This window comes from Ptychodera flava, chromosome 14, assembly GCF_041260155.1.
Source record: "Ptychodera flava strain L36383 chromosome 14, AS_Pfla_20210202, whole genome shotgun sequence".
Lineage (NCBI taxonomy): Eukaryota > Metazoa > Hemichordata > Enteropneusta > Ptychoderidae > Ptychodera > Ptychodera flava.
The window spans coordinates 30,740,035-30,766,770 of record NC_091941.1 but is presented as its reverse complement, the minus strand read 5'-3'; the positions used below and the strand labels follow the sequence as shown (position 1 = coordinate 30,766,770).

The window sequence follows — 26,736 nt, the reverse complement described above, 5'->3', positions numbered from 1 at the left end:
TTCATTGATTGCTGCCTACGATGTAACATCACAGCTTTATGTTATCCTAAGGACTGTACAATGTCAAAATTTGCTTTCAGTCTGTAAAAAGATTTGCTAAAGCTGAAAGACCACATTCTAGAACTTGCCTCCAAATTAAAAACTGAACTTGTATGAATAAAGTGTGAACGATTTGTGAAAGCTTTTAATATATTAAACATTCACTCAATGGAGAAGAGCAAGAAACTTTGGACTGTCTTTACTTTGACATCTGATCTAGGCCATAAACTTAATTTGCTAGTACATTGAAAAACTTTAAAGGTTTCCTTCATCGAATTGTACTTATATTGATTGTATTAACCCTTTTCCTGCCAGACAGTAATAACTGTATCACTTCCCCATCAGCCAAGTCAGTAAAAAGTGGTATTGAGCCAAAACATGATGTATTTTCACCCACTTAGCTTGGTATGTTATAGTATCTTTTGTCCAAAAAAATCTACTTTACAGTATTATGTTTTCAACAGCCTTCAAATGTACAGAATTATGTTAAAATACATCATATGGAATACGTTGCGTTTCATTAATTTCAACCATCTTGACCTGGTGGTGCAATATAGACTTGGCAGGAAAAGGGTTAAAGCAGAGAACACTTTTGTGTGCTTTTTTCATTAATAGTATCTGTGTCGATAAAATTATTCAAAAAACATTAGTCCATATAAGATAATATGGAACAATGTGGTTAAAAACCTATTTGAGCACTGCCATCTTGACTACCACTTTTGCAAAGTATGCTAGGTATACATGTATGCCTGAATGATGACGTATAAGATTTGTGTTTCACTGAGTTTGCTGGTTTTCTCACAACCAGGGAGTCCCATTAGCCTGGATGTCAGACATACATGTAACATGCCAAGCTGTTGCAAGACTCAATGGCAAGACCCCCCCCTAACTTAGTGAAACAACATAAACACTCATGCGTTATCAAAAAATAGCATGCATCATAGAGCTGCTAGATGGTGCTTCAATGATGTGAAAATTGTAAAATACACCAAGGTATTAGGAAAAAGTGTGTTTCCAAAGAAATGACTCATATATTTTGTATGTTTTTGCCAGAAATTTTTTGAATAGAGTATTCTTCAAAAGCTACCCACTGCAAATGGCTTTTCAGAACTTCTCCTTAAATTTGGCAGTTACCTGATAATCAAAAACTTGCACCCGTTGTCGCCTTGAACGTTCCTCAAGTTCTCTTTGATTGTCATCAAAGTATCTCATTCTTTCATCTCCTGTTGGCCCTCTGAAGTTATCTCTCTTCCCGTCATAATCCATATCACCTGGTAGAAAACCACGGTCACCAAATTCTTCAGGTACCATCCTCTCTCTATAGTGGTCTTGCGGAAAGCCATGTCGTGGGAAAGTGTCATAGGAAGCATCACTGGGGCCAATTGCTTCACGCAGCATACCTACACGGCCAAATCTATCATCAAACATACCACCACGACCAAATCTGTCATCACGCATACCTACGGGCCCCATTCTATCACCAGGAATATCACCACGACCAAATCTATCATCAGGCACACCACCAGTACCAAATCTGTCATCTGGTATACCACTGGAACCCATTCTATCATCAGGCATACCACCAGGACCAAATCTGTCACCATGCATACCACCAGGACCAAATCTGTCACCAGGCATACTACCAGGACCCCTTCTGTCATCAGGCATACCACCAGGACCAAATCTGTCATCAGGCATACCACCAGGACCAAATCTGTCACCAGGCATGCTACCAGGACCCCTTCTGTCATCAGGCATACCACCAGGACCAAATCTGTCATCAGGCATACCACCAGGACCAAATCTGTCACCAGGCACACTACCAGGACCCCTTCTGTCATCAGGCATACCATCAGGACCAAATCTGTCATCAGGCATACCACTAGGACCAAATCTGTCATCATGCATACCACTACGACCAAATCTGTCCTCTGGCATACCACCAGGACCAAATCTGTCACCTTGCATACCACCAGGACCCATTTTGCCATCACGCATACCAGTGGGACCCATTCTGTCATCAGGCATACCACTACGACCAAATCTGTCATCTGGCATACCACCAGGACCAAATCTGTCACCTTGCATACCACCAGGACCCATTTGGTCATCACGCATACCAGTGGGACCCATTCTGTCATCAGGCATACCACTTGGACCAAACCTGTCATCAGGCATACCACCACGTCCAAATTTGTTGTCAGGCATACCCCTGGAACCTGCTCTATCATGGAGCATGCTACCTGGACCTATTCTGTCTTCAGGCATACCAGCAGTGTCCATTCTTTGATTAGGTGTCCTGACTGGTCCAAATCGGTCTTGTGGTATACCACCAGGACCCATTCTTTCAAGTTGCATTTGTCCAGGACCCATTCTCTTGTTGGCCATATCACCAGGGCCAATTCTGTCACTTGGACCACCAGGTATCATTGTTTGATTTGACATCCCAGCAGATCCAATCCTCTCATGAGACATGTCCCCCGGTCCCTCTTGTTCGCCTCTTGATGGCAAACCTCCATGTGGTAAACCACCAGTGGCCATTTTCTGCAGGGCTTCCAACTTCTCTAGCTTTGCTTTTTGGGCTACCAATACGTCAAGTTCATGTGCAGCTTTTTCAAGCAGACCAGGTTCCCTATCAGATAATCCACTACCCTTGCCCTGCAGCATCTGTTGGCCAGATCCTTGCTTCTGTTGCATTTGTTGTCTTGGGCCTGGTCCCCTGTTCACTGGTATACCTTGATTCATTTGTTGATCATTACTCTTCGAAATGTCAAATTGAGGACACTGTTGCATTAGCTTGGCTGGAGGCAGTGGCATGGTTGAAGAGGACTGTGGTTTTGATCCTGTTTTATCTTCAGGTTCTGGATCTTGATTCCTTGTTACTGTGTCCTGTGTCCCCTTTTTCTCGGACGATGGTGACTGCATCTTTTCTTTTACAGAGATATCTTCTTCATGTTGTTGAGAACCTTCAGACTCACTCCTAACAGAACCTTGGGACTCTTTCGCTTCTGCTGCCTCATTGTCACCTGGAAAAGTTCTCTGCTTTTGTTCCCCTTCTGATGAAGTCTTCACAGGTGATGATTGAACGATAGAGTCATCTCGGTTTGTCTGAGGTGTAATATTAACTTCTTTTGTGTCACCCATTTGTGTATTATCTCCGGGTGGTTTCAAAGACTTGGGTGGCTCAAGCTTCATTGCCATAAGTGGCATTGGTTTCTTGGTGTTTGCTTGCCCAAACCTTGGAAACTGTGATCCACTGGGCCCTCTTGGTCCAAACCCTAGACTGCTTTGGTTTTGCTCTCCTGTAAGTGGTCCAGAGGGCCTTATGAATCTCTGTCCCATATTTCCCTGATTACTGATTGGCATTCTCTGGCCACTGTGACTACTTTGATCACCATGTGGTGCACCTCCTTGCTGTTCTCCTTGAATAGATATATCAGGTCTTGGACCTCGAAATCTTGATCCTCCGGGCCCTTGGTTTCCAAATGGTGGAACATTGTGCCTCTGATTTCCTTGAAAAGGGGATTCATGTCTTGGACCTCTCATTCCTTGGCCTCCCAGCCCTTGATTTCCTTGGAAAGGACCATCATGTCCCTGTTCCCCTTGAAAGGATTGATCAGGCCTTGGACCCCTAAATTGTGGCCCTCTGGCATTTTGATTTCCAAGACGTGGTCCACTAAACTCCTGATTCCCAGGAAAAGGAACATCAGGTCTCGGACCTCTGAATCTTGGTCTCTGCTCTCCTTGTAAAGGCATATTAGGTAGTGGCCCTCTGAATCTTGGTCCACCTGGGTGCTGGTTGCCATGCTGGGCAGGAAATCTAGCACCTCCAAAGTTTGGGCCCCTAAAATTACCATCTTGTGGTACATCTTTAAAATCATCCTGATAATCTTCTTCAAAACTTTGTGCTTCTTCATCAGGGGGATACTTTTCATCATTTCTCTCTCTGAAATTACCATCATCCTCCTGACCTTCAAGCATGTCTTCCTCTTGGTTTTGTTTCAACAAATTTCTAGGCGGTCCTTTATATCCTGGTAAATCGTGTGGTGAAAAATTGTCATTTCTTTGTCCACCCTGAAACTGGTCATCTATGTTCGGTCTTTCGAATGTCTGATCACCTTGATATCCGACATTACCGGATCCTTCACCATACTGTGGTGGATCAGGTATTGGGCCTCTGAATCTAAAGCCATCTCCTGGGCCCCGAGGTTGTCCACTTGGTGAAATCTGTCTTGGTCCACCAAATCTGTGTCCTCCTGACACAGCTGAATTCTGGAAATTACCTCTAGGTCCAGGAAACCTAGAATCTCCACCCCTTGCACCGAATACCCTCGGTGCACCAAAGTTATTAAACCCTCTCTGTTGATTTTGATTGGGAGAGAACTCTGACCTTACTCCTTGGTCATCATTAAAGTTCCGGTTGGGTGGCCTTTGGAATCTATTTCCATACTGTTGTTGACCATCTTGGTGGGGATATCTACTACCCTGCCCAGGCATTTTATTTGGTGCCTGAGGTTGTGTTTCATGCTGAGATGGAGACTGCATTTCCTGGTGGCTTTGCGGTGACTTTTCGACTGGTTCTGAAAATGACATTTCATTTGATGCCTGGTTCTGTCCCCCATGAGGTCCAGAGTGCCTCATATCATTTGAGCCCCGAAGTTGATTTTCAGATGGTGGTGCAAGACGTACTCCATGGGGCCCTTGGGGTGGCATAAGGGATGGTGGTTGACGTCCTCCATGAGGACCTTGTGGTGACATTTCATATGGGGCCTTAGGTCGCACACCGCGTGGGCCTTGTGGTGGCATTTCACTTGGCGGTGGTGGTGGCATCCTGTGTTGGCTGAGACCTGGCATTCCCTGAGGGGCAGGGGGTGGCACTGAACGACTGCCTTCAGGTTGCACTCCATGAGGTGGTGGTGGCATCCTCTGTTGCCCGAGACCTGGCATTCCCTGAGGGGCAGGGGGTGGCACTGAATGACTACCTTCAGGTTGCACTCCATGAGGTGGTGGTGGCATCCTCTGTTGACCGAGACCTGGCATACCCTGAGGGGCAGGGGGTGGCACTGAACGACTGCCTTCAGGTTGCATTCCATGAGGCGGTGGTGGCATCCTATGTTGGCCTTGGGGTGGCATTCCATGCGGGGGAGGAGGTGGCACTGTATGTTGCCCTTCATGTTGCATTCCATGAGGTGGTGGCATCCTATGTTGCCCCTGAGGTGGCATTCCATGAGGTGGAGGGGGTGGAACATTATGGGGGCTCTGAGCTGGTGTTGGGTGAGACGCTGCTGGTTGAGATTGCGCTTGAGGCTGAATTCCAGGTGGTGCATTGCCCAGTAGACCATGACTGCTACCGAAGTTATCCTGGCTCAGAAGTGGCTGTTTATTATCCTGATTTCCAACTGCAGAGTTCACATTTTGCTGTTGTTCTTGTTCCTTTCTCTTCATTTCAATATAGTACGTCTGCTGTTGCTGAAGTTGTTGCATTTGCTGCTGCCACTGTTGCCATTGTTGTTCATACTGGGAAAACTGTTCCTTGTTTGGATGCTCTCTGTGCTGCTCTCTCCAATCATCAAACTGCTTCTGCCATTGTTGAATTTGTTGTTGGACTTGTTCATATTGTTGCTCAAGTTCCTTCTGCATGAATGAACAAAATAGAAATATTTAGTAAGATTGAAAACAGAGGATAAATGTCTAATCAAGGCTAAAAATAAAATTTTACATGTTGTTGTCCATATAGAGCACCAAAAGAACATACTTGGGGATTAAAACTGAATATATGAGGGCCACTCCAATTATGTAACTAAAGGTATAATCTAAATATAGACATCGGGTAGTCGCTATCAGTGTAGCTGTCAAAGAGAGTCACTTCCTCTGTGTGGCTTAAGGAATCTGATACTCATGCATAGGTGATGCAAAACAACAATGCAAGATGCCATGGTTTCATTAGCATAATTTAGAATGATATACTTCTATAAAATCTCATTTCCATAGGTAATGCCAAAAAGTGATGCAAAACATTCACATAGCACATAATATTTTGTTGAAGTCAATTTCATGGAACCCTCTGCCTATATTATGTCAGTCTATACTGTACAGGTTTGTGCAAAACAGAGTCAAAGCTGGTGAGATAAAATGAATGACAGCTTGGAGTGACCAAGTTGACTCTACTACTTTTCTTTTCACAAAAAATCATGGAATTGTCTTACAATCATCTATTACACTGTAAATGAGGCTGTCAGTTGTAACCAAATACTAAAGTTTTTCGTGGTGGATGAATTGGACCATCAATTTTCAATTGGCTTGCCAAAGAGATACAACTGTCTGCTTGGTATATGAAGCATATGCTTGTAAAGAGTCATCAATATCCTCAAGTTTATTGTATATTTCCCCTCAAAGGCGTCAGGTCTCATATGCCCCAACATTTGTATATAAAGTAACACAATTAGGGTTCCTTAACCACCCGTACCCCTCCCCCTAAGTATATATGTATTTTAGGACTGGCAATTTCTTTTCAATCAATTATGTATTTAATATTTATTGAATAATTTGCAATAGTTTTGACCTTTCAGTTCCTACTGCTTGGCCCTCTGTTTCGAAACCTAGCGAAAGCTCTGCGTAAAAGTTTTCTGATTTCTCAGAAAGTGTCTATAGCATGATCTGAGGTACATGAATATTCTCCATTGAAGATCACTCACTATCTCTAGAGATGAACCCTAAAACAATACAACACTTCACAGAAATGAATACTAATCTGTCGATTGCAAACAAGTCATTGACAATGACATAGTCCCCACTTGCAATAGGAGTATTAGTCTTGATAGGGCAGGGAAATGTGGACATAGCACTTGTGGTTACTTATTTATTGACATAACATATATTTTAGGTAAAAGGTCATAGAGGTCACATGACATTTTGTCAAATAATTTCTATCCTATAGTTATCCCTATGTACAAAAATCAGACATCCAGCTCTATTGGCTTGCTCAGAATTAGATATGCACATAATTAATGAGGTACAGTATGTGGCGTCATAAGGTCTTCCATCATACCAAATATGAAGGGTTACCAAGTTATGGACAAATATGTATATTTCAGGTCAAAGGTCATTGAGGTCACGTGACATTTTGTCAAAAAAATTGTATTGCTAAGTTATCCCTATATACCAAAAATCAGACCTCTAGCTCTATTGGCTCGCTCAAAATTAGATATGCACATAATTAATGAGGTACAATATGTGGCGTCATAAGGTGTCCCATCATACTACACATGAATGGTGTAGCACTTGTGGTTAGGGATGGACCATTAGACCTTGGGAGGGGGGGGTGGTCACAATGAAATAGTGAAAATTTTTTTTTTACTATTGTAAATTTCTGAAATTTTTTTTTTCCAATTGAGATTAGCTGTGCAAATTTTCTTTTTTCAGAGTAAATTTTCAGATTTATAATTTTTTTTTCGTTCGTCGCTGTCTGAAGATAAAGAGGGCAAACATGTGGTGCCAAGCACCACAAGCGGCCACGCAAGCAGTCACTGGGAAGAGGTCATGAGAGGGGTGTCCCCCTCCTGCTGTTGGAGCTTTTGAAAAATAGAGATTGAAATGGTGTTATTTTGTGGCACTTGGGGAGTATTTTTGCGGGGGTGGTCAGGAGGGGGTGTCCCCCTCCTGCCGTTGGAGCTTTTGAAAAATAGAGATTAAAATTAATTAAAATGGTGTTATTTGGTGGCACTTGGGGAGTATTTTTGCGGGGGGTGGTCAGGAGGGGGTGTCCCCCTCCTGCCGTTGGAGCTTTTGAAAAATAGAGATTAAAATGGTGTTATTTGGTGGCACTTGGGGAGTATTTTTGCGGGGGAGGTCAGGAGGGGGGTGTCCCCCTCCTGCTGTTGGAGCTTTTGAAAAATAGAGATAAAAATGGTGTTATTTGGTGGCACTTTGGGAGCATTTTTTTCAGATTACACATCTTCCTCTGAAACATGGTCTTCTTGCTCCTCAGTAGCTTCGTATAGTTTTGAAATTGACTATTTTGGTTTCCTGGCTTCCCTTTCTACTGCGTGGTGAAATGCCTACATTCACCCCACCAAACATCATGCATATCTCATGATTTACAATTGATTTTGACAAGCTGAGAAGCTAAAATAAGCTAAATAATATAGTGAAATTTGCATATTTGTGTTTTTAGAGCAATTGTTGCCCTTTTTTGATCAAAACATCTATTTCTCTGTAGCAGCATGTCCAATTGGATTGGATGTGTATAGATGTGTTGAAATTTCAATATTTGTCTTTTTGGGCAATTTATGCCATTCATGGTCAAAAAATCTGTATTCTCTGAAAGGGCTTGTCCAATTTCTTTGAAATTTGCTACACAAAAACGATTATTCATGCAGATTTATTCAGTATTTGCTATCGAGAAACTTTCAAAGTTCAACCCTTTTATGTGTTTTTGTGTTGGGATTTGTTGGATAGATGGCATTCTACGTAGTGTATTGTTGAATGTTAAAAGATGTGTTGCTGTTGTTATTTGAGGCTGTTTTTTGAGAAAAAAGAATAAAAAATGCCTTTTTAAAAGCAAAATAATACATAATGACTTGATATGTTGTTTTATCATTATTGACGTGTTTCTACTTGTTCACCCATTCTTGCATTCATCATTGTAATAAAATGCTGTGAAAAAATGAAACTGATGTGGCCTTCATCTGTTTACCTTGATCTAAAAGGCAAATACAACTTTCTGTCTTGACAACCATACCATAGTTTCAATGTTTTACCTAGTGTACCTGCTTGGTTTGTACGCAGGAACAAGTAGAAAACAGGCTCTATAATTTCATAATTTTCAAGTGATCAGAATACAAAAGTCCTGAAAAGACAAGATAATCACAACTTCCAGTATAAGGGATACAGTCACTCTAAATGTATAAATTAAAATTAAAAATGTGCCGGGAGGATGTATTAAAAATACAGAAAGTTGCTTACTGTCGGTAAAATCTAAAAAAAATTCAAAATTTTAAAGACTTTTGCAGATTTTTTTTTTACGCCTTTTTCTTCTTATTTATTTTTTTTTTATTTTGCAAACTAGTTTGAAGATTTTTTTTTTCCTAACTTTCTGCTCTGAAAATTTTTTTTTTTCTGTTTTTGACCACCCCCCTCCCAAGATCTAATGGTCCGTCCCTTACTGAGTTATGGACAAATACGTATATTTAAGGTCAAAGGTCACCGAGGTCACGTGACATTTTGTCAAAAAAATTGTATTGCTAAGTTATCCCTATATACCAAATATCAGACCACTAGCTCTATTGGCTCGCTCAAAATTAGATATGTGCATAATTAATGAGGTACAATATGTGGCTAAGGTGTCTCATCATACCATATATGAAGGGTGTAGCACTTGTGGTTACTGAGTTATGGACAAATATGTATATTTGAGGTCAAAGGTCACCGAGGTCACGTGACATTTTGTCAAAATATCTGAGATATCTGTGTGAACGGAGGGACATGACCCAATCTATAAGCCCTCTGGACTTCATCCGTGGGGCTAAAAACTGTGTCACTGCATCCTTTTTGCAATATGAATACGATGAGAAACTAAATTTTTATTTTACTTGGCCTTATACATGGGATTCTACTGCTGATGTGCAGCGTTGAATAAGCTCTTTCTCTGATTGGTCCATTGTCACTATTCACAGCGACTTAGGGAGTCTATTTGTATTGTTTTAATTATATTGGTAAGATTCAGCTACCCAATTGGATAAGAGCTTATTCAACGCTACACATTAGCCCAGATTCTATGCAGAACTGACTTATACATGGGAGTCTATGGAGAACTGCCTTATACATGGGAGTCTACGGTGGTGTAAACTAAAAAGTCCTCTAACACGGCCAAATTTGATCGCATTGTGAAACAAATTGACGTGCATCTGTATGGGATAGGGTACTATCCTTGTGCAAAGTTTGATAGAAATTGAACAGGGCATGTCTGAGATATCTGCGTGAACGGACGGACGGACGGACATGACCCAATCTATAAGTGACTAACAAACAATTTCTTGCCACTGTTGTTTGGAAAGGACCAGTACCTTTTTTGAAAGTTCAGAGTTCTAATATAATAACTCAACATTTTATACACACTACTGTAGATCTCATGCATTAGATCCCAATTCTTCTCAAATTGAAGTTCTTAATCCCAGAGCAGTTTAGAGTTCACTCTTTGAAGAATCGGTGCATGGAGTGTTCCTTGAATAGCTCTGAGAAGCTGAAGTAAAAGTTATTGCCCCCATCAACACACTGATGTACAGATCTGCATTGTAAATTTCTGGTGATCATTTTACTTCATTGCATTTCACGATGAATTTTACTCTTTGGACATTTCCAAAGAATTTATGTTTGCATTTCTTACCAATGAAACTGTCTGCAGATATTGCTGCTGCTGGTACTGTGCCACCATAGCTTGTTGCTGATACATCTGACCCCACATTTGCTCATACTGTTTCTGCATCAAAGTCTGTTGATATTCAATCCACTGTCTCTGATGCTGCCATTGCTGAGCCTGCTGTTGAAGCTGCTGCAGCCTTGTCACTTCTGCTGAATCGTTCTGTTGATTGAAAAGCCATGATCCATTAAAACAATTCCACTACTATGTGCACTTTTGATACACTGCCACCATTGACATTCAAGCAGAAATACATAAATTTTTCCCTATTTTGACAAAGAATTGAATATTTTTCATCACTGTTAAAAAGAGGTGAAATACAGTATATGTTTAATAGTGAAATCATTTAAATGGCAAAAACCAACAACGGTATGTTAAGCAGTTGTCAGATGAGTGAATTTTGAACTGAAATTTATGCTTTTGTTGTTTGCGGGCATCTCAATCAATTTAAAGCATTGTCATGTACATGAATTCTTTGAGAATTGAACACTTTTTTTTGCAGTATTTGCAATTGCACTGTTTTATACAGGCAAGAATAGCACTTCTTATTGTAAAGTGCAGTTTGACAAGTAACAGAAAAGTATATATGTTCAGTTGTGCAACTGTTCATGCATCTAAATCTAACATTTTGTTACTGTATTGGGTAAGAGAAAGGAAATCTCATATAAATATAATATCCTCCCCTATTTCAAATGTAATAGCCTTAAAAAAGGTGTTTCAGCAAATGTGCAGAAACATTTTTAGGGCTGACATGACATAAGAAAATTTCTTCTGGTGAATGGTAATTTTTTTGCTCTTCTCCGTTATGTAAATTGGTCACTGACACCATCCCTGCATCCAAGTTCAACAGACAACTGAGGACCAATATGGTAAGATGCTCAATTACATGTGTGTGCATGGATTTTACCAAAATTGGTATTCACAGGTTTCTGTCATAGTCAAGTGAATCACTTTGGGCAATCGGGAGAAAGAACATGTTCTGATATAAGTTCTTAGCTTCTAGTTATTTAAAAATAATGAAACTTGACTCTAGTTAAGTACCCAGATAAGACTTCAATACTGTAAGTTCATTTTTGTGGAATTTTGCCAAATGATGAATGCAATATCATTTATATGCATGTAAAAAACTGAATTATACATAAGTTACAGCATCTATTATGCAAACAATCATAAAGGCCTATTGATAGTAGAATATTCCATGACATTTTCAAGAAGATTCTTCACACAAAAAGAGCTGCATAGCATAGACCCTAGAATTTTGAAATAGTGCAGCCTGTGTCAAGATAAGTCATACTAAGTGGACACAAACATTTTGGATAAGAATTGGAACAGCTTAGCTGGGGCCTATGGTAGCTGCAAAATTGAAGTGGTCGGCGAGTTTCGGTTTTTGTGACCCCACGAATAGAGCTACAATGCCAAAGGTTCTGTAGCGTTCAAAATAAGCGCGCCGCACATGGTGCGGCATTTTGATGTGAAATCCCACATATATACTGCATTTGGTAGTACTGATTTATCACTACTGAAGACTAAACTAACCTTGTCGTTTGTGGGGTTTGGTATTTGTTGGAACACGTAGATCACGCTCCAAAACATTTCTGGGTGTCGCCATGACCAACTTCTGGTAATGGCGGCTCCCAGAAACATGCTCAATAGATACGGAACGCGATCGACATGCTTGAACACATACCAAACCCAATAAACGACAAGGTTAGTGTAGTATAGTGTTTAGTCTTACAAAGTGATAAATGGGTAGGACCAAATGCAATATATATACGGGATTTCACATTAAAATGCTGCGCCATGTGCGGCATGCTTATTTTGAGCGCTACAGGCCTTCGGCATTGTAGCTCTAATGGTGAGCGAGGTCGCAAAAACCAAAACTCACTGACTGCCTGCGCCTCCCCGTAGAGCTAAATTTTTCGAGCTAGGGCCTCTGGCTACTTAGTAGTATTCTTGCACTTATGACTCCCTAGGTCAAAAGTGATTAATTAGTGTGTCCACCACTGGTGGTGCTACTTCTTCTTTTGACTTGTGGGATCACTGTATGTACATTAACTTTTTGAGGGGAAATTGCTGATGCCATGTGACATGGTCGATCACAATACCGTAAGTCTCATGATTTGGTAGAGTGGGGATGTTGGAAAAATAATTTTGAGGTATATTAAGCTGTGGGAATAGGAGAAATTCGCAGAATTGTGCTTCTTTCAAACAAATAAGACGATATAATTCATTCATTCACCGTCTATATGAGTTGATATTATAAAAACACATAAAAAAGATCAACATCATACTGTCGAGCTGAAGACGCCATCTTCAGTAGCATGCTATTAGGCTTAGCTATGGTATTGCGTATTAGGCTGTGTGTAGCAGAAACATAATTAATATCGGGTTATTGCGGAAAAGGATGAAAAACAGTAAGAATTTACCTCAGAGTTGTTATCTGTTTCGCCAGAGCTTCCTGGCTGGTTCACGGTCGGTGCTGGGTTTACGAGCGCTGCAGGCCATGCTGTTTGTTGTTGGTATTGCTGGTAGTACTGGTTCGGGTTTATCGGTGGTTGTTGGTTCCACATTCTACTGATGAATGAGAAGACGGGTAATCTGAACAGAATTAATGTTTGAGCTCGGGTTGGTTCGAAGTGTCTTACTTCGCTGGGGCAAAATTCTGCAAATGAGTGACTTGAGCCATTCCGGACGCTGAAAGACTACGAAAAAGCTAAGTGATAGTACCACTTTATTTCGTCCTCATATTCAGTTTCGGATTCACAATCGCATGTCCCGTGATTGCATGATGAGATGCATTGTTCTGGAAAGTCATCTAGCTTCTACAGTTTATAGCGATAAACATCGATATTTTCAAAGATAAAATAAAATTGTTCGTCGACGTTATCATTTTTGATATGCTCTTATCATTCAAAGTACATCACTATCAGCTTTGAATGGGAGAGGATTTTTGGATCGATTTCTTAGCATCCATAATTCTTTTATTATTAGAATTATTATTATTATTACGATTATCTTATTTTGGACATAAATTTCCGTATGTGTATGGATACATGAAAAATATATTTAAATATTATCACGTGTCACTTAATATTACATGTAAGTCATTACAAAAGCTTGTAGACTAGGTTAACCAACAAGGGCAGGAAAATTCCCAACACCCAAAGTAGAAAATTTTGTAATGTCTGGACCTCAAAGCTCATTTTTATGAACTCGAAAGCAAATTGAATCCATAGTGTTATTGCTGAGGAAATGCATATACATCGGCTCTTAAAATGTCAAACAATACGAAGTTGCTATAAAGAATGTAGTAACTAAATAGTCTACAGCAAATGAGGGGTAAAGGGAAGTAAATATATCATATCAAACTACATTTTTAATAGCACCTCACATCATTTCTTTTTATCCTGATCTCAGGGAAGTGGCAACAAATACACTTTCTGTGTTCATACAGCAATTCCTCTCCTTGGATGGCTTACAATTTTTTTCCAAAAAAGTCCTCCACTCTAAGAAATCAAAAAGGTCTCCCAAAAGTTTTCTTTTCAATACAACAATCGAAAACCTAAGCATGGTATGGGGCGGGGACTCCACTGTGATTTTCCATGTTGGGATCAGCTGTGCTTCGTACCTGATTCTGAAATTCTTGTGAAAAATTTTAGTGTGTTTGCTGCTTCTTGTCTCCAGAACCACAATCGGTTTTACTCGGCTCGCGTCGGCTCGAACGTGTCATATGCGAACTACCAACAATACAAGCAAACATCCTGACGAAAACAGTGAAAACAGCCCGAAATCTCAAAACTGACAACATTTATTTTATCAGTTTGATGTAAACAACAAATAATTATATATAAGATTGCACAATGACATGGTCATTTACATGCATGGACGTAATTATCACAGCTATAAATAGGTCAACTCCCAATCGTAAGCTTTCGTAACTGGTCGGACAATGATATCATCTTCGGAAATACATTCGCCGTTTAATTTTAGTAACAAGATGACGTCATTGTTTAGGCCAAAAATGGAATGGTCTGTTCCATGTAAGGTCGAGAACACTGTCTGCTGTTCTTATATTTCTCTCGGCGACCTACGGACGTGTTTACCTCGGCACCGCTGAAAACTGACTATCACGCTCTTTCCATTTCAACCGACGGAAATTATTCTTGTAAAACTATTTTAATGGTTATCATAAGATACACTACCGAAGCGTTATCGGTCGTAGAGTTAACCGTAGACGCGGCGACAATCCTGAATGTCTCGACCATCGGTGTATTCTGTCGGATCATTCTCTCTCTCTGGGATTGTATGGTCTCAATACAGAGCATCGTAGTAACCGTACTTCGTGTCCGTCACGTTCGCTGTTTTGTAATGCCAGAGGTCAAGTGTGGGTCTTCCTGCGTCCCAAAATTGGATAGGAAATCTCTAAACCTCAAACTTCGAAGTAGCAGCTTGCCCCCACCAACAACGAGAACTCCCATGCCCGGACTGACGGCCGTCAACAGGAGAAACCCGTCTGCTACACCACCGCCCCGGCGAATCCCCACTTCCTCGCTGGACTCAAACCATTTACAACTCAAAACCGAAGTGAACTCCAATAGGATGCCAATCACGAAAAGGAGGGTTAAGTTTACAAATGCGGTTAATTGTACAACTTGCCGAAGTAATAACAACGAAGGTGACGTGAGGGATATGACAGTCCGAGAACTTGCTGGAAAATTAATGAAACCTCACAAATCGATCATTATCATTGACTGCAGGCCATTCACGGCGTACAACAACATCCACATTTCGGAAGCCTTAAATATAAGTTGTTCCGATAGACTTAGCAAAAAGAGACTTCAACAGGGAAAGGTTACTCTAGCAGATCTCGTAACTTCAACCGAAGGCAAAGCTGCCTTCCAAAAACGGTTTTCCAAAGACGTTGTCGTTTACGACGAAAACACGAGCGATCTCGATTCTCTGCCACCTATGCACCCACTGAACTTAGTGTTGACAACTTTACGCGAAGAAGGAGTTTCAACGTATTTTTTGAAAGGTAAGTCTACTCATGAGTACTAAAATCCCTACTACAACGCTGTCGGCTCTGTGTAATCTGGTGAATTCGAGTCAGTTTGATCGGAAAGCTTCATTTATACATTTTTTCAACGTTGAAATAGCATTTGACAGATTTATTTGAAAGTCCCGCGCTTTTGAATTTGTCATTTCAGGGATTACCGCGCCGTGCAGTTAAAGTAAATGGAAAAAACTATAAAGTTTAAATGACATTTAAAAATGAAAAAAAATCCAGCTATTGGATACCAAACGCATATGATTTTATTGACATTTTCTTCGTTCAAAACTGAATGGGCCAAAGTTGATGACTTATGTGTACGTAGGTTCATAATAACTTCCTACGTCATCAGGCGCTTGTTTATTTAGTCACTATTGTGTACGAAAATACTGGTATACACAAAGTTCACCAGAGTGCGTTGGGATTTGTTTACAAGTTACAACACGACTTATTTGTGAATGTAACGGTAATGTACTGTAATTGCCATAACAAGACGAATGCCTGAATGTCCGAATTAATATTTCCCCCCTTTTTGAAATGTTTTAACTTCTGTGTTACCCGAGGAAAAGATTTAACTGCAACACTAGTTCAGACTGGTTTTTGGTAGCGGGTTAGTACGAGAGGGTGATGTCATGAGTTGATGACGAAATCACAACATCCGTACCTGGCAGTTTCGCAGCTTCTGAACAACAAGAACAATACATAGGCAATTCACTGAGGAAGTCCAGTCATGTACCTCATGCCTCCCATTAACCCCCACCATCTGTGATTAAGCTAAAACACATAATGACTAATTATGTTCCTACCTCATGCAGCCTTGCATATTATCAAGATTAGTTTATAATAACCACATACTGACGAAGTTTTAAAATATTTTTCTTATTTAGATAAAATACTTGAAAGGTTGAAGTACGACACATCTCGGTTTTTTATCAGCATAGTTTGTTTTTCTCAGAAAATAACACAACATATAGATTTGAGTGCATAGATCCCAGCATAGATCAATCAAGTACTTTGCCAACTTAAAGATGAAGGTCACAGGTGTGACCCTTGTAAATTTGCAATTTAAAATGGTTGATTAGATTTTATGTCCTGTAACATTGCAGGACTGTTCCACTTCATCTTCATTCCAAATATTTACATGTCATAAAATCTTTTCACCCTGTGTGTTGATCTAGTACTACTATGGTATAGTCACTCTCAATACTGTAATTGAAATTGTTGAAGTCCATCCAAGGCCAGTGAAGCAGTCATATTGGTGAAGTACACTTGAGAAAGCTCCAGTAGTTGAAACTCTCACAATTTTTCCTCTAATTTTGTTCTGCTTATCTTCTGCAATTGCCTGTCATACTTCCCATATGTTGAAATACTCTGTGTTAACTTCAGTGTATCACCACTGCCTCAGACCTGCTGTACAGACACCTTGTTTTGTATATGTCGAAAAAATGAATCAAGGAAGTTTTAACAATAACAGTGAAGTCAGATGTTTACTGGCTGTGTTTTCAAGACAAAAATAGCGTTTTGATATGCTTCAGCGAACAGACCTATAAACTTTGACTGATACAAAAAATATTATGAAAACATCATCAGTTAAGTAGCTACCGTAGTTTATTAATTGTTGAAAATATATGGTGTAAGTTTATCAGGGGCATATTCATTACTTTATCAAGAAAACAAAATATTTTCATTTTGTCTGCATAACTTGATAATCGTCCGAGGTATAATTATATAGTGAAACTTTAAAAAGTATCTTGCTGACATTTGAATTAAATAGCCAATCAAGATGGGTTGAGTATTATGAACTGATGATCTAGATGTGCAATAGCCAATCCAATCGTTTGTGTAGAGAAGAGAATTCATTGATATATCATTATAGAAGACTACACCAAGCCGCTTTGGATACTCTTAATTTTGGCTTTGCGAATATGAAAATATGTTGCAAGAAGTTTTTCTTCAGACTTTGAAGATTTGTTGTTGTCATTCAGTGTCAAAGCATACTACCGCTTCAAAGTTTGTGAATGCAATTTAGACTGACTTAGACTGCCATGTACCTTACATCTGGCGGAAACCAGCAGTAAATTAGGCCAGTCTTGTAATTGGCCACTACTCACTTTCCAATACACCAATCCCAGCCAAACCTGATGGCATGCAACCTCTATTAACCTTGTGGACAAATCAGTGATGAGTGAAGATTTGACAAGGGCAATTCATAAACATGTATACTCAATTTTCACAGATGGAGAGACACTGTAGTACATGATAATGCATGTTACAGAATGATTCTGTGGATATGACTACAAGCAATATACATACTTAATTATAATGACAGGTTTAGTATTAACAACAGCCTGATTGGGTTGTATAGAAATTTGCCAGAGTTCTTAAAAAAAATTCTCACAAGTTTTCGAATTTGTGTTTCTTTGCATAAAGAAATAGGTTAAATTGTGAGTATGTGTGACTGTCTATTGGTATTCTACAGTACAAGTGCTTTTGGTCTAGCAACTTAAATGTAGCTCTGTGTATCAAAATTCTGCCAATTTTTAATTTATTTGTAATAATACTCAAAATAATGTAAAGTATTCTCATCCCTAGTATAATGTATATTCAATTTTTAATTTAGTTTTCAAATGTCTCAAAGTCATATACAAGCAGATAGTTCAGTCAGAATGATTTTCGTGTGATATTACTTGGGCATTCCATCGGAGTTGCTATGACCATATATAGCATGTGGCATGAAAGATGACCTCTCTGTGACTTTGATTATTACGGCCAGCGGTATTGATTTCGCCTACTTTGCAGTCATCAAATAAAATATTATTTATGGCTCCCTTCAGCACGGAGTGATTTGACCGATCTGTGTTCTGATGTTGAGTATGTATAGGAAGCGTAGGCTGCGACTTCACTTGCAGTGACTACGAGAGGAGTGATTGATAAGCCCGGCATTTAGATGAGCTTGTATATGCATAGATCAGAAGAAGATGATACAGTCGCTAGTGTTTGCGCACCTTGAAACATCACTGATAGGTGAATCGATGAAGTAGAAAGTAGGAAAAAAAGAGAGAAAATCTTATCAGTGTACGTTTGAAACAGATGCTAATGCTTGTGGAGAAGAACAGGAAAACCAATAAACTGAGATACTTGTCTGATGTTAGAAGATTCTGTTTAATTTTCCACTTATTATACTGTCATAAAGGGGGAAAATGGGGAATTTCATCCTTTTTCACGAAAAAAAATGTGTTGCAAAATGCTGATAGGATTTGAATACCTGCGAAACATAATTTGTGATGACAGTCAAATTGTGCAAAACATATGACACCTATCCATCATTTTGCTATAAACTGTCATGGAAATTATGGCTGTTTGGCCAGTGTGTTATCATCTGCGTTCTGAAGATTGATGTTTGCATGGAGTTTATCAAACCGCCAGTCCTGATACATGTCAGTGGGAGACTCTCCTTACACTTCCATGAGATAATTTAACCTAACATTGCACTGAGTGTTGGACAGTCAAGGCTACCATCTAAGCAAACAATTCTTCAATTGAGGAATTTTACTGTATCTGGATAATCGTCATAAATTTATCGTTGTTTGCTCAGATGACCTGAAAACTTTCATCATGGTTTAACCCTTTGAGCGCCAAAGTCATTTTTGTCACCCCTATAAAATAATTTTGGTCAGATTTTTGCCAAAATTTTGATAAATAACTGTGGCCAATGAAATGTTGTGTTCATTTGGTTCAAAATTATCAGGAAAAATACAAAAAAGTTCATAAAAATTGGTAAAATATTGCACTAAAGTTTTGGTGGGAAAAATACAGCACTCAAAGGGTTAATTTATCATTATCTTTTTCACTTTAGGCTTGGTTCAGGAAGCCTTACAGCAAGTTGAACCATAAAGAAAAAAGGGTTTTACACAAACAGATACCATGCATAACTTTGACATCATTTATTCTGGCCAATATTTCTATACTGTAGATTATTTTCACTTCTGCAGGTTAGTAATGTAGGTCAGCTAGGCGGTGAAAAACAGCACAAGTGTAGTCAATGTAAAATTAAATAGTCGGTTGCAGGCATTCAAAAGTAAACATTTGCAGCCACTTTGATAAGACTGCGGAGACACTAGAATACTGACAAATTTAAATTTTACTTTGATGACATTACCATTCATTTATATGTAAATAACATGACAAATTTGCAGCAGACAGCAGTTTCCTATGCATAGTTTTTTGTTGCTGTGTTTGAAGAAGCAAGGTTATACAATTTGCCATCATAAAAATTCAGAGCACACACACGCATTACTCTGCCTGTTAGCAGTACGTATTCTTGTTATTAACTATCTCCATCTATTCTGATATTGTTGAAGCCCACTGTAAACTGAATTGCCTCGATACATTCCAATATCCTGCGAGACTCATGATGAGTACGTTTAGCTCACAACCAGGCCGTTATTCAAGTCCGGCGTAACCCTGCCAGTAAATTAGGTAAAATTTCCGACATCTAATACCCAAGCGGAGGTGAAGAATTGTGGAACTGAAAGTCAAATATTTGTTTTATTGCTCTTACGAGCCTGAAGTATAATTCATCACATTGGATGTTTCAAACTGTAAATTTTTTGACAAAACGCTGCAGCTATTTTATGTGCCCTTGATATGTCCATGTGGGTCAGAGACCAAGGAAAGCCTTGGAAAGCATTGCCGGAAGCATGATTGTTAACACAGATATCAGGGCTCTGCTGATTTGAAAAGAAAATTGGCGGCCTGCAAATTTGTGAATTGCGTTGAGAGAATTGAGTCAGTCTTGTTGGCCCCAGTTTATGGATTTTAACCCTCAGAAATGCTTGCATATGGCACATCAACACAGCTAATCTTATATGTAATTGCTCATTACCTGATAGCAACATGTCTAAAACTGCTTGAGGCCCAGTGACATAATTCATACTGCCAGTGTTGTTATTTCCCTAAACTCTTATAGCTGTCGCTGCACAGGCAATTACTCACATGACAGAGCCTAAAGCAGAAGCAGCGTGGCATTTTTCATTTTCTTATTGGCCATATTTAATGTGCACAGGCGGATTCTGTTGCCAGGTGGATTTCAAAAGTTGGAGATGATGCTTGTTGGCACTGTAGCATTGTGTTTGCCACACCTTCAAGATGTTTCAATTGAAATATTTGTTAATAGTGTACGGAAACCTTTGTAGTCCTCTGAAATAATGTATTACAGTAATCAGTAAAATAATTGTACCATTGTCCTCAACAATGCCTTACTTGTATTTGTCTGGTCCAGAAAGTTTATTCGTATTTTTGAAAGAGATATTGATCTAAATGAGACAGATTTAGATTTATAAGGAGTGATATTCTGGTCATTGCTGCTGTACTGTATGTTTTAATTTGCATAGAAATAGTAGTGTGTGATACTATCTAGTGTATGCAGATACTATCTAGGACAGATGTTGCATCAAGTTTCATGATGTATTGATATAGGAATTGTGTATCCGTTGGTCAGAATATGATATGTTTATATTTTTTTCCGCTGACCAATTATTGTGAATAGTTGTAGTAGAATGTGAAACTTAAAAGTACAGTAAGAGAAAGATCTTTTGTCCTTGTTTGAATATTCACTCCTCCTGAAAAGATGTGATTAGTGACTGGCCTTGACTCATTATTTTCAGTTGCAATTGTAAGATGCCATGTGTCTCTTTGCAGAACGCTCAAATTAAATCCTGTTGAAAGTACTTTTTTTTATGGTTCCCAGTCAGCTGTTGCAAGACGGATAAAAGTCCAATCTCATAGATTTCTCTATACTTTGACAAGGTATTTTTAATTTGATGCATAACACTGCTAGCTACTGGTAGTACTTTTTTCAAGCAAAACATATGGCCCAGATCAAAGTCGTAACATTTTTTCCTCTTCTCTCTTGATTTATTCACAGGGGGAATACAAACGTTTGTTCAGCAGTACCAAAACCTGTGTGCAAATTCACTGAGAACTGACGAGCCCTCGGAGTTGTGTGAGAGCCCCGACGAAAGAATATCACATTTGAATCTTCCCCCAGCCCAGATTTTACCCTTCTTGTATATTGGAGGTGACAAGGACGCCTCTGACATCAAACTCATGGAACGCTTAAAAATCAAGTACATCTTGAATGTGACGTCGCACATACCGCTTTACTTCGAGAAAACGGCCGACATCGTCTACAAACGACTGCCTGCATCTGACAACTGCCAACAGAACTTGACACAGTATTTTGAGGAGGCTTCTGAATTCATTGGTAAGTACGTCCCAGTCGAAATTATACAAAATCCAATCTTACGTAAGTTATTCATCTGACTTATCTCGGCATCCTGTGTTTGTCAGTTTGGAATCTCTTTTCTGATATGTGAGTGAGCTCTTGATCACCTTAAGCTTGATCAATATTTAAACACAGTCTTGTAAAAGCTTACCGAACTATGGAGAGATCAGCTCTTAATTTTTGGGAAAATAAGTGCCACCAACCTGACGTTCAATTTATTTAATATATCTTATGGAATTTTAGCGTTTAAATTGAAAATGTATATTTAATTAAATTGAATCAAGGATTGAATGTTCTCATAAATTTTTAACTTCAACTGAGGCAAACTGTAAAGTTAAGATGTACTGATTTATAAAAATCTGACTGTACTTTCACTCTGGCAAAAAGATTTGATGTGGTGTATTTATTTTCTAAGCATTTGCAGTATAATTCAATTCTGAAAATAATGTATTTCTTGCACCTTTGTGTCAGAGTGTCTATACAAATTATTTTTCTTTGTCCCCTGCATCTTAAAAGAATTAACGCACTTTGTTTTGAACCATTATGGAATCACTTGTGACATATTAAGTGGAGTGGAAACAAGGTTGAAACTAACCCTGGATGGCACCTAGAAGTTTAATTTCCCAGGGATCTCTGATTTTAGATTTTAAAAAGTCCCAACTCACTTGACAAATCAGTTGAAACTTAATTACAAGACATCAAGTGACCTCGAGAGCTTCTTCTGCCAAATCATGGTGTGTTCATTGCATCCTTTGAGAGTTTTATGGCTTTTGATGTGTGGAGATATTTCTCTCAGTAGGAAATCACCTTGCTTACATGCATTGCAGGGCACTGGCTCACGGCACGTCAAGGCTCAATGTCAGTCAGAAATTCTGAGCACTTATACTATTCGCCACAAACAAACCTGGGGGCTTGCAGTACTAGAAAACTTTGCAGTTGAACACATCCTTCTGTCCAATGCAATTATTGTCAATGCCATGATTTGTCGTAAATGTTTTGTCACAAATGTGATCAAGAAGTACATGCACGTCAAGTGAGCACTGAAAGTGGCGGCTCACAGCTGCCACTCGAAAAAAAACGCAATCAGAACAGAAAGATTGTCAGTGCCATGCTAGTTAGTGAAGCTATTTTCAATTCATGCTGGAAATTAGTGAAAATTCAGATTGGCATTTGCAAGTTGTGACTCAACCAAATAATTTCAGGCTGTCAGGTTGATTCTCCCAGGCCTCGCCTCAGCTCTGTCTATTATCTTTCAGTTGACAAGATCAGAAGATTTCCCCATGGTGTCTCCAAATTAAAAATCCCAGCCTTGCAAATATTTCCCCTTGTTATAGAATGTCACTTCTTCTACAAATAAAAGCTGATCACCTTCTCATGCAAAACGAAATCCACTTTTGACTGTACTATGTTGTGTTGCCAAGGAAATACACATAAATTACAACTCCCAGGCAATCCAATGCAGGCCAGGTTAATCCAATTGGAAATGTAATTCCAGTCAGCGTTTGCGGTACTTGAAATCTTTGCAAACACACTAGCAAGCAATTATTGCTTCCCAGTTCACATATTTGATTTGTGAAGATTTCATTCATTTGTATTTCATAACCGTCACTTGGCTATCAGGATCTTTTCCATTAATATATATCATAAAAGCTGAAATGTTCAATGCACAGCAATTCATGTTTATTACAATAATAATGTACATTGCACAGACATATATGTAGATAAAGAGACCTATCTATCTGTCTATACATACACAAACATGCATTTGCAAATACACACACAAGTAATAATTAAACAGTACTGGGGCTGTGATTTACGTTTACAATGGTTTGACATTTATGCTCAGATATTAAAGTATGTTGTTAAATTAGATTGCGTTTGAGTCTATGAATAAATTTGTACACACACAGGTGTGCGTGCACACACACGCATATAGTAAATATATATTTGTGTGTGATAACATTATTTATTTTTTATTTACTGATTTCTTTATTTGTAGACTTTGGTACAATGTAATTAAACAAAGCACTTATTTTAGCATCAGTAAATGTAAATCACAACTTATGTATGATTTAATTTGTTGAAGTAAAGGAGACAGATTGTGCGATGGCTAAATCTATTATTTTGCAATCAACATATATTGAATTTGATGTTTGTTTTATGCTCAGCAGCAATGATGGGTTACCCTTCATTTGTTTTAAAGTGAATTCATTGGCAGCATTTCGATCTTTGCTGAGTGACAGTAAACATTTTTCAGACTCAAGAATTATCTAACATCATACATCTGTCAAGAGAGTTGTAGTCATTCAGCCTGTAAAACAGAGTTCATTTGTAGAGATGTTGTTATACAAGCATACCCTTTCCCCTTGAGAGCATAGGTGCAGAAAAGAAAGTACTGTAAAGCATGTAAGGCTTCACTCAGCATTTAAAACTCGTGATGGATATCTTGTGTGACAGCGTTAGAGCATAAAATAAATACCAGATTTCAGCAGCATGATGTAACTCATTCCATGTCAAGTGTCATACGTAGTGAGTTGAATGTTAACCATTTGTAATATTGGTTTTCTTCAACATTCTGCGCATATTGTCAGGATTTCAAGATTCTATTATGTAACCTAACTGCCCACACTGGATGTGATGTTACTGAATTCTAACTCGCTAATGGACAAACACAGTGTGCAGCAGTTGAAAATAATTGCAGGCACTGATATTTGATTGGCATTTCTATTTACATGGAGGGGGGGAAAAGGGCAGTTTGTTTTATTTTTGCAGTAAAGGTTGTGCTCAAGATGTGCCATACAGAATTATCATTAGCAATCCATAGATATTTCATTTTCCCTTTTTGTTTCTCAAATATTCACATCCAGAGATCTAGATGCTGGGAATCTTATTTGTATTCTTGTCCTGTTTTCTTGGGCATGTGTGGCTCTCTAAAGTAGTTATGATGACTACAACGGCTTAAAAGCAAGGTAGAATCCAATAATGCTGGAAAAGTGGATTAATCTAGCGTGGCCTTTTTTCCATTTTCCAAAGTCTCAGGTATTCAGGTGGGCATCTATCTTTTAAAGAATTAATGAAGTCTTGTACTGTATTTAGTTGCTTGTGTATTCTTGTCACTAACAGATAGACTTTTTTCCTTTCTTTTGCTGCAGATGATGCCAGACACAAGGGTTTGAATGTCCTTGTTCACTGTCAAGCCGGGATCTCCCGTTCAGCGACGATATGCATCTCCTACATCATGAAACACACCAAAATGACAATGACAGATGCTTATCAGTATATCAAACACAAACGACCGATTATTTCACCAAACTTAAATTTCATGGGACAGTTGATGGAATTTGAAAGCGCTCTGAATGACGGCACTTCACCAAGGATTCTTCATCCAAGACTACGAGGTATTGAGACAGCGGTGTAAGGAAATTTCTCTACAAAATAAACATCAGCACTAAGGGACACTACTTCTGGTGCAACGAACAAGATTTTACCGTGTTCTGTCCAAAGAACAGATGACGTGATACGTGTAAATTTACAACAGATCATCTTGATATTCAGACTCTGTAGACTCTCACCAAAGAATAAAACCATGACCTTGATTTTTTTACCCAGAATTCCCAGTTGACGTTCAACATCATTATGAAACTAGGCTAAACGTGAGAGATGCATCTTGATAATGGGCTTTTTTATGGTCCAATCCTTGTAGTACAAATGAAACAATCACCTTTAATCAGTAAACTAACTCAGGGAGATATTTCATCTCGACTGAGCAACTTCCCAACCACCTTGAAATATTCCTTTGAAGCAGACAATCTCAAACTGTGCACATAATTCACATTGGAAATCTTGAAAAGGAAAAAAACTACCAGTCACCAAATGATTTTTATCCCAACTCAGGCAATGTGTCCGTTACACATCTGAAATATTTACAATTATGAAAATCAAGTAAGATTGGAATACCATATGAAGTTCTGTGACTACGGTAATATTTGATCATATTCAGTATTGTATTTTAAAACACAATGTGTTACAGCTCATGTTGAAATAATGACAGGATTGCTTGCCAAGTTTTTGTACTCATATTTTTTGAAAGCATATCAAGTGAATTTTTTTTTATCATACTCATAGTAGCGTATATTTATTGGAGATATAACCAAAGACGATGCCATACTACTTATGAAAGTTAAATCTTAATTTGTATTTTTCAAAGCAGTATTTTGCATTTGTGTGCAAAGAAACAAAGTAGTATTTTTTAATTTTTTAGTTTTTCTAAGAATGAAAAATTCACCCTGTAGATGTTATATTTTCATTTACCGCTTACTTGACAAAGGAGGTTCTTGAGATGGAAGAGATTTATCCCCACATCAACTCTAGGAACCCACAAGTCAGACTTCTAATGAAGATTTGTGGTCAATTTCATGTTGAATTAAGATCTCATTCCCTTGAAATCCCTGCATGCACATGCTTGGATGAGTTGGTTAGACAAAGGTTAATATTGGAAATTAATCTTTCTCGATAACACATTTCAGGCAGCTGATTATCTCTATGGAGATCTACAAATTTTCATGTCTGTTTCTGTTTCTTGTAGTCCATGTCACTAGCCTTGATGGCTTAGGGGTCCCTCAACAGCATTCGTCCTACGCAATTTACAGTCAGATTTCTACAAACTGCTTACAGTGATATGTACGGTACATTTATATCGCGTATTTTCTTTTTTCGAAAATATGCGTATATGTTTAAAACTTTTGTGCCAATTTACAATTCAAATGTTTTGCTGTAACAGTATCTTACTCGGCCAAAGTCATTATATCAGGTCATTTTCATTGTCAAGGAGTTTTGTGTCATTGTGACAATGTGGTTGTGCAACTCTGGACACATCTGACTCAAAAACAATTTTTTTTTGTGGTGTCATAATTTAAATTATCAGTCACAAAAAGCCAAGACATT

The 26,736-nt window shown here is 38.7% G+C and overlaps 3 protein-coding genes across 5 annotated transcripts in view; 1 reads left to right on the top strand and 2 right to left on the bottom strand.

Moving 5' to 3' along the window:
- Window positions 1–13,202, bottom strand: part of LOC139150133 (YLP motif-containing protein 1-like) — a 37,518-nt gene extending 24,316 nt beyond the window's left edge. For 2 of the 3 annotated variants that reach the window (XR_011556198.1, XM_070722310.1), the window contains exons 1-3: window positions 12,883–13,184; window positions 10,424–10,618; window positions 1,174–5,673 (exon numbers count right to left, since the gene is read on the bottom strand). Coding sequence is in view for 1 of the 3 variants with exons in the window: in XM_070722310.1 (XP_070578411.1) it covers window positions 1,174–5,673; window positions 10,424–10,618; window positions 12,883–13,026 (4,839 nt within the window). In the remaining 2 variants the exon portion in view is untranslated. Of the gene's footprint in view, window positions 1–1,173; window positions 5,674–10,423; window positions 10,619–12,882 lie in introns of all 3 variants that reach the window. The other variant, XR_011556197.1, reaches the window with a different exon arrangement.
- LOC139150144 (small ribosomal subunit protein uS12m-like) overlaps window positions 1–26,736 on the bottom strand; it is a 629,842-nt gene that overhangs the window by 219,211 nt on the left and 383,895 nt on the right. The gene's annotated exons all lie outside the window — the stretch shown is intronic.
- LOC139150132 (dual specificity protein phosphatase 10-like) lies at window positions 14,503–26,682 on the top strand. Its single transcript, XM_070722309.1, has 3 exons — window positions 14,503–15,491; window positions 21,433–21,771; window positions 24,945–26,682. The coding sequence occupies exons 1-3, from the start codon at window positions 14,636–14,638 to the stop codon at window positions 25,208–25,210; spliced, it is 1,461 nt and encodes a 486-aa protein (XP_070578410.1). The 5' UTR covers window positions 14,503–14,635; the 3' UTR covers window positions 25,211–26,682.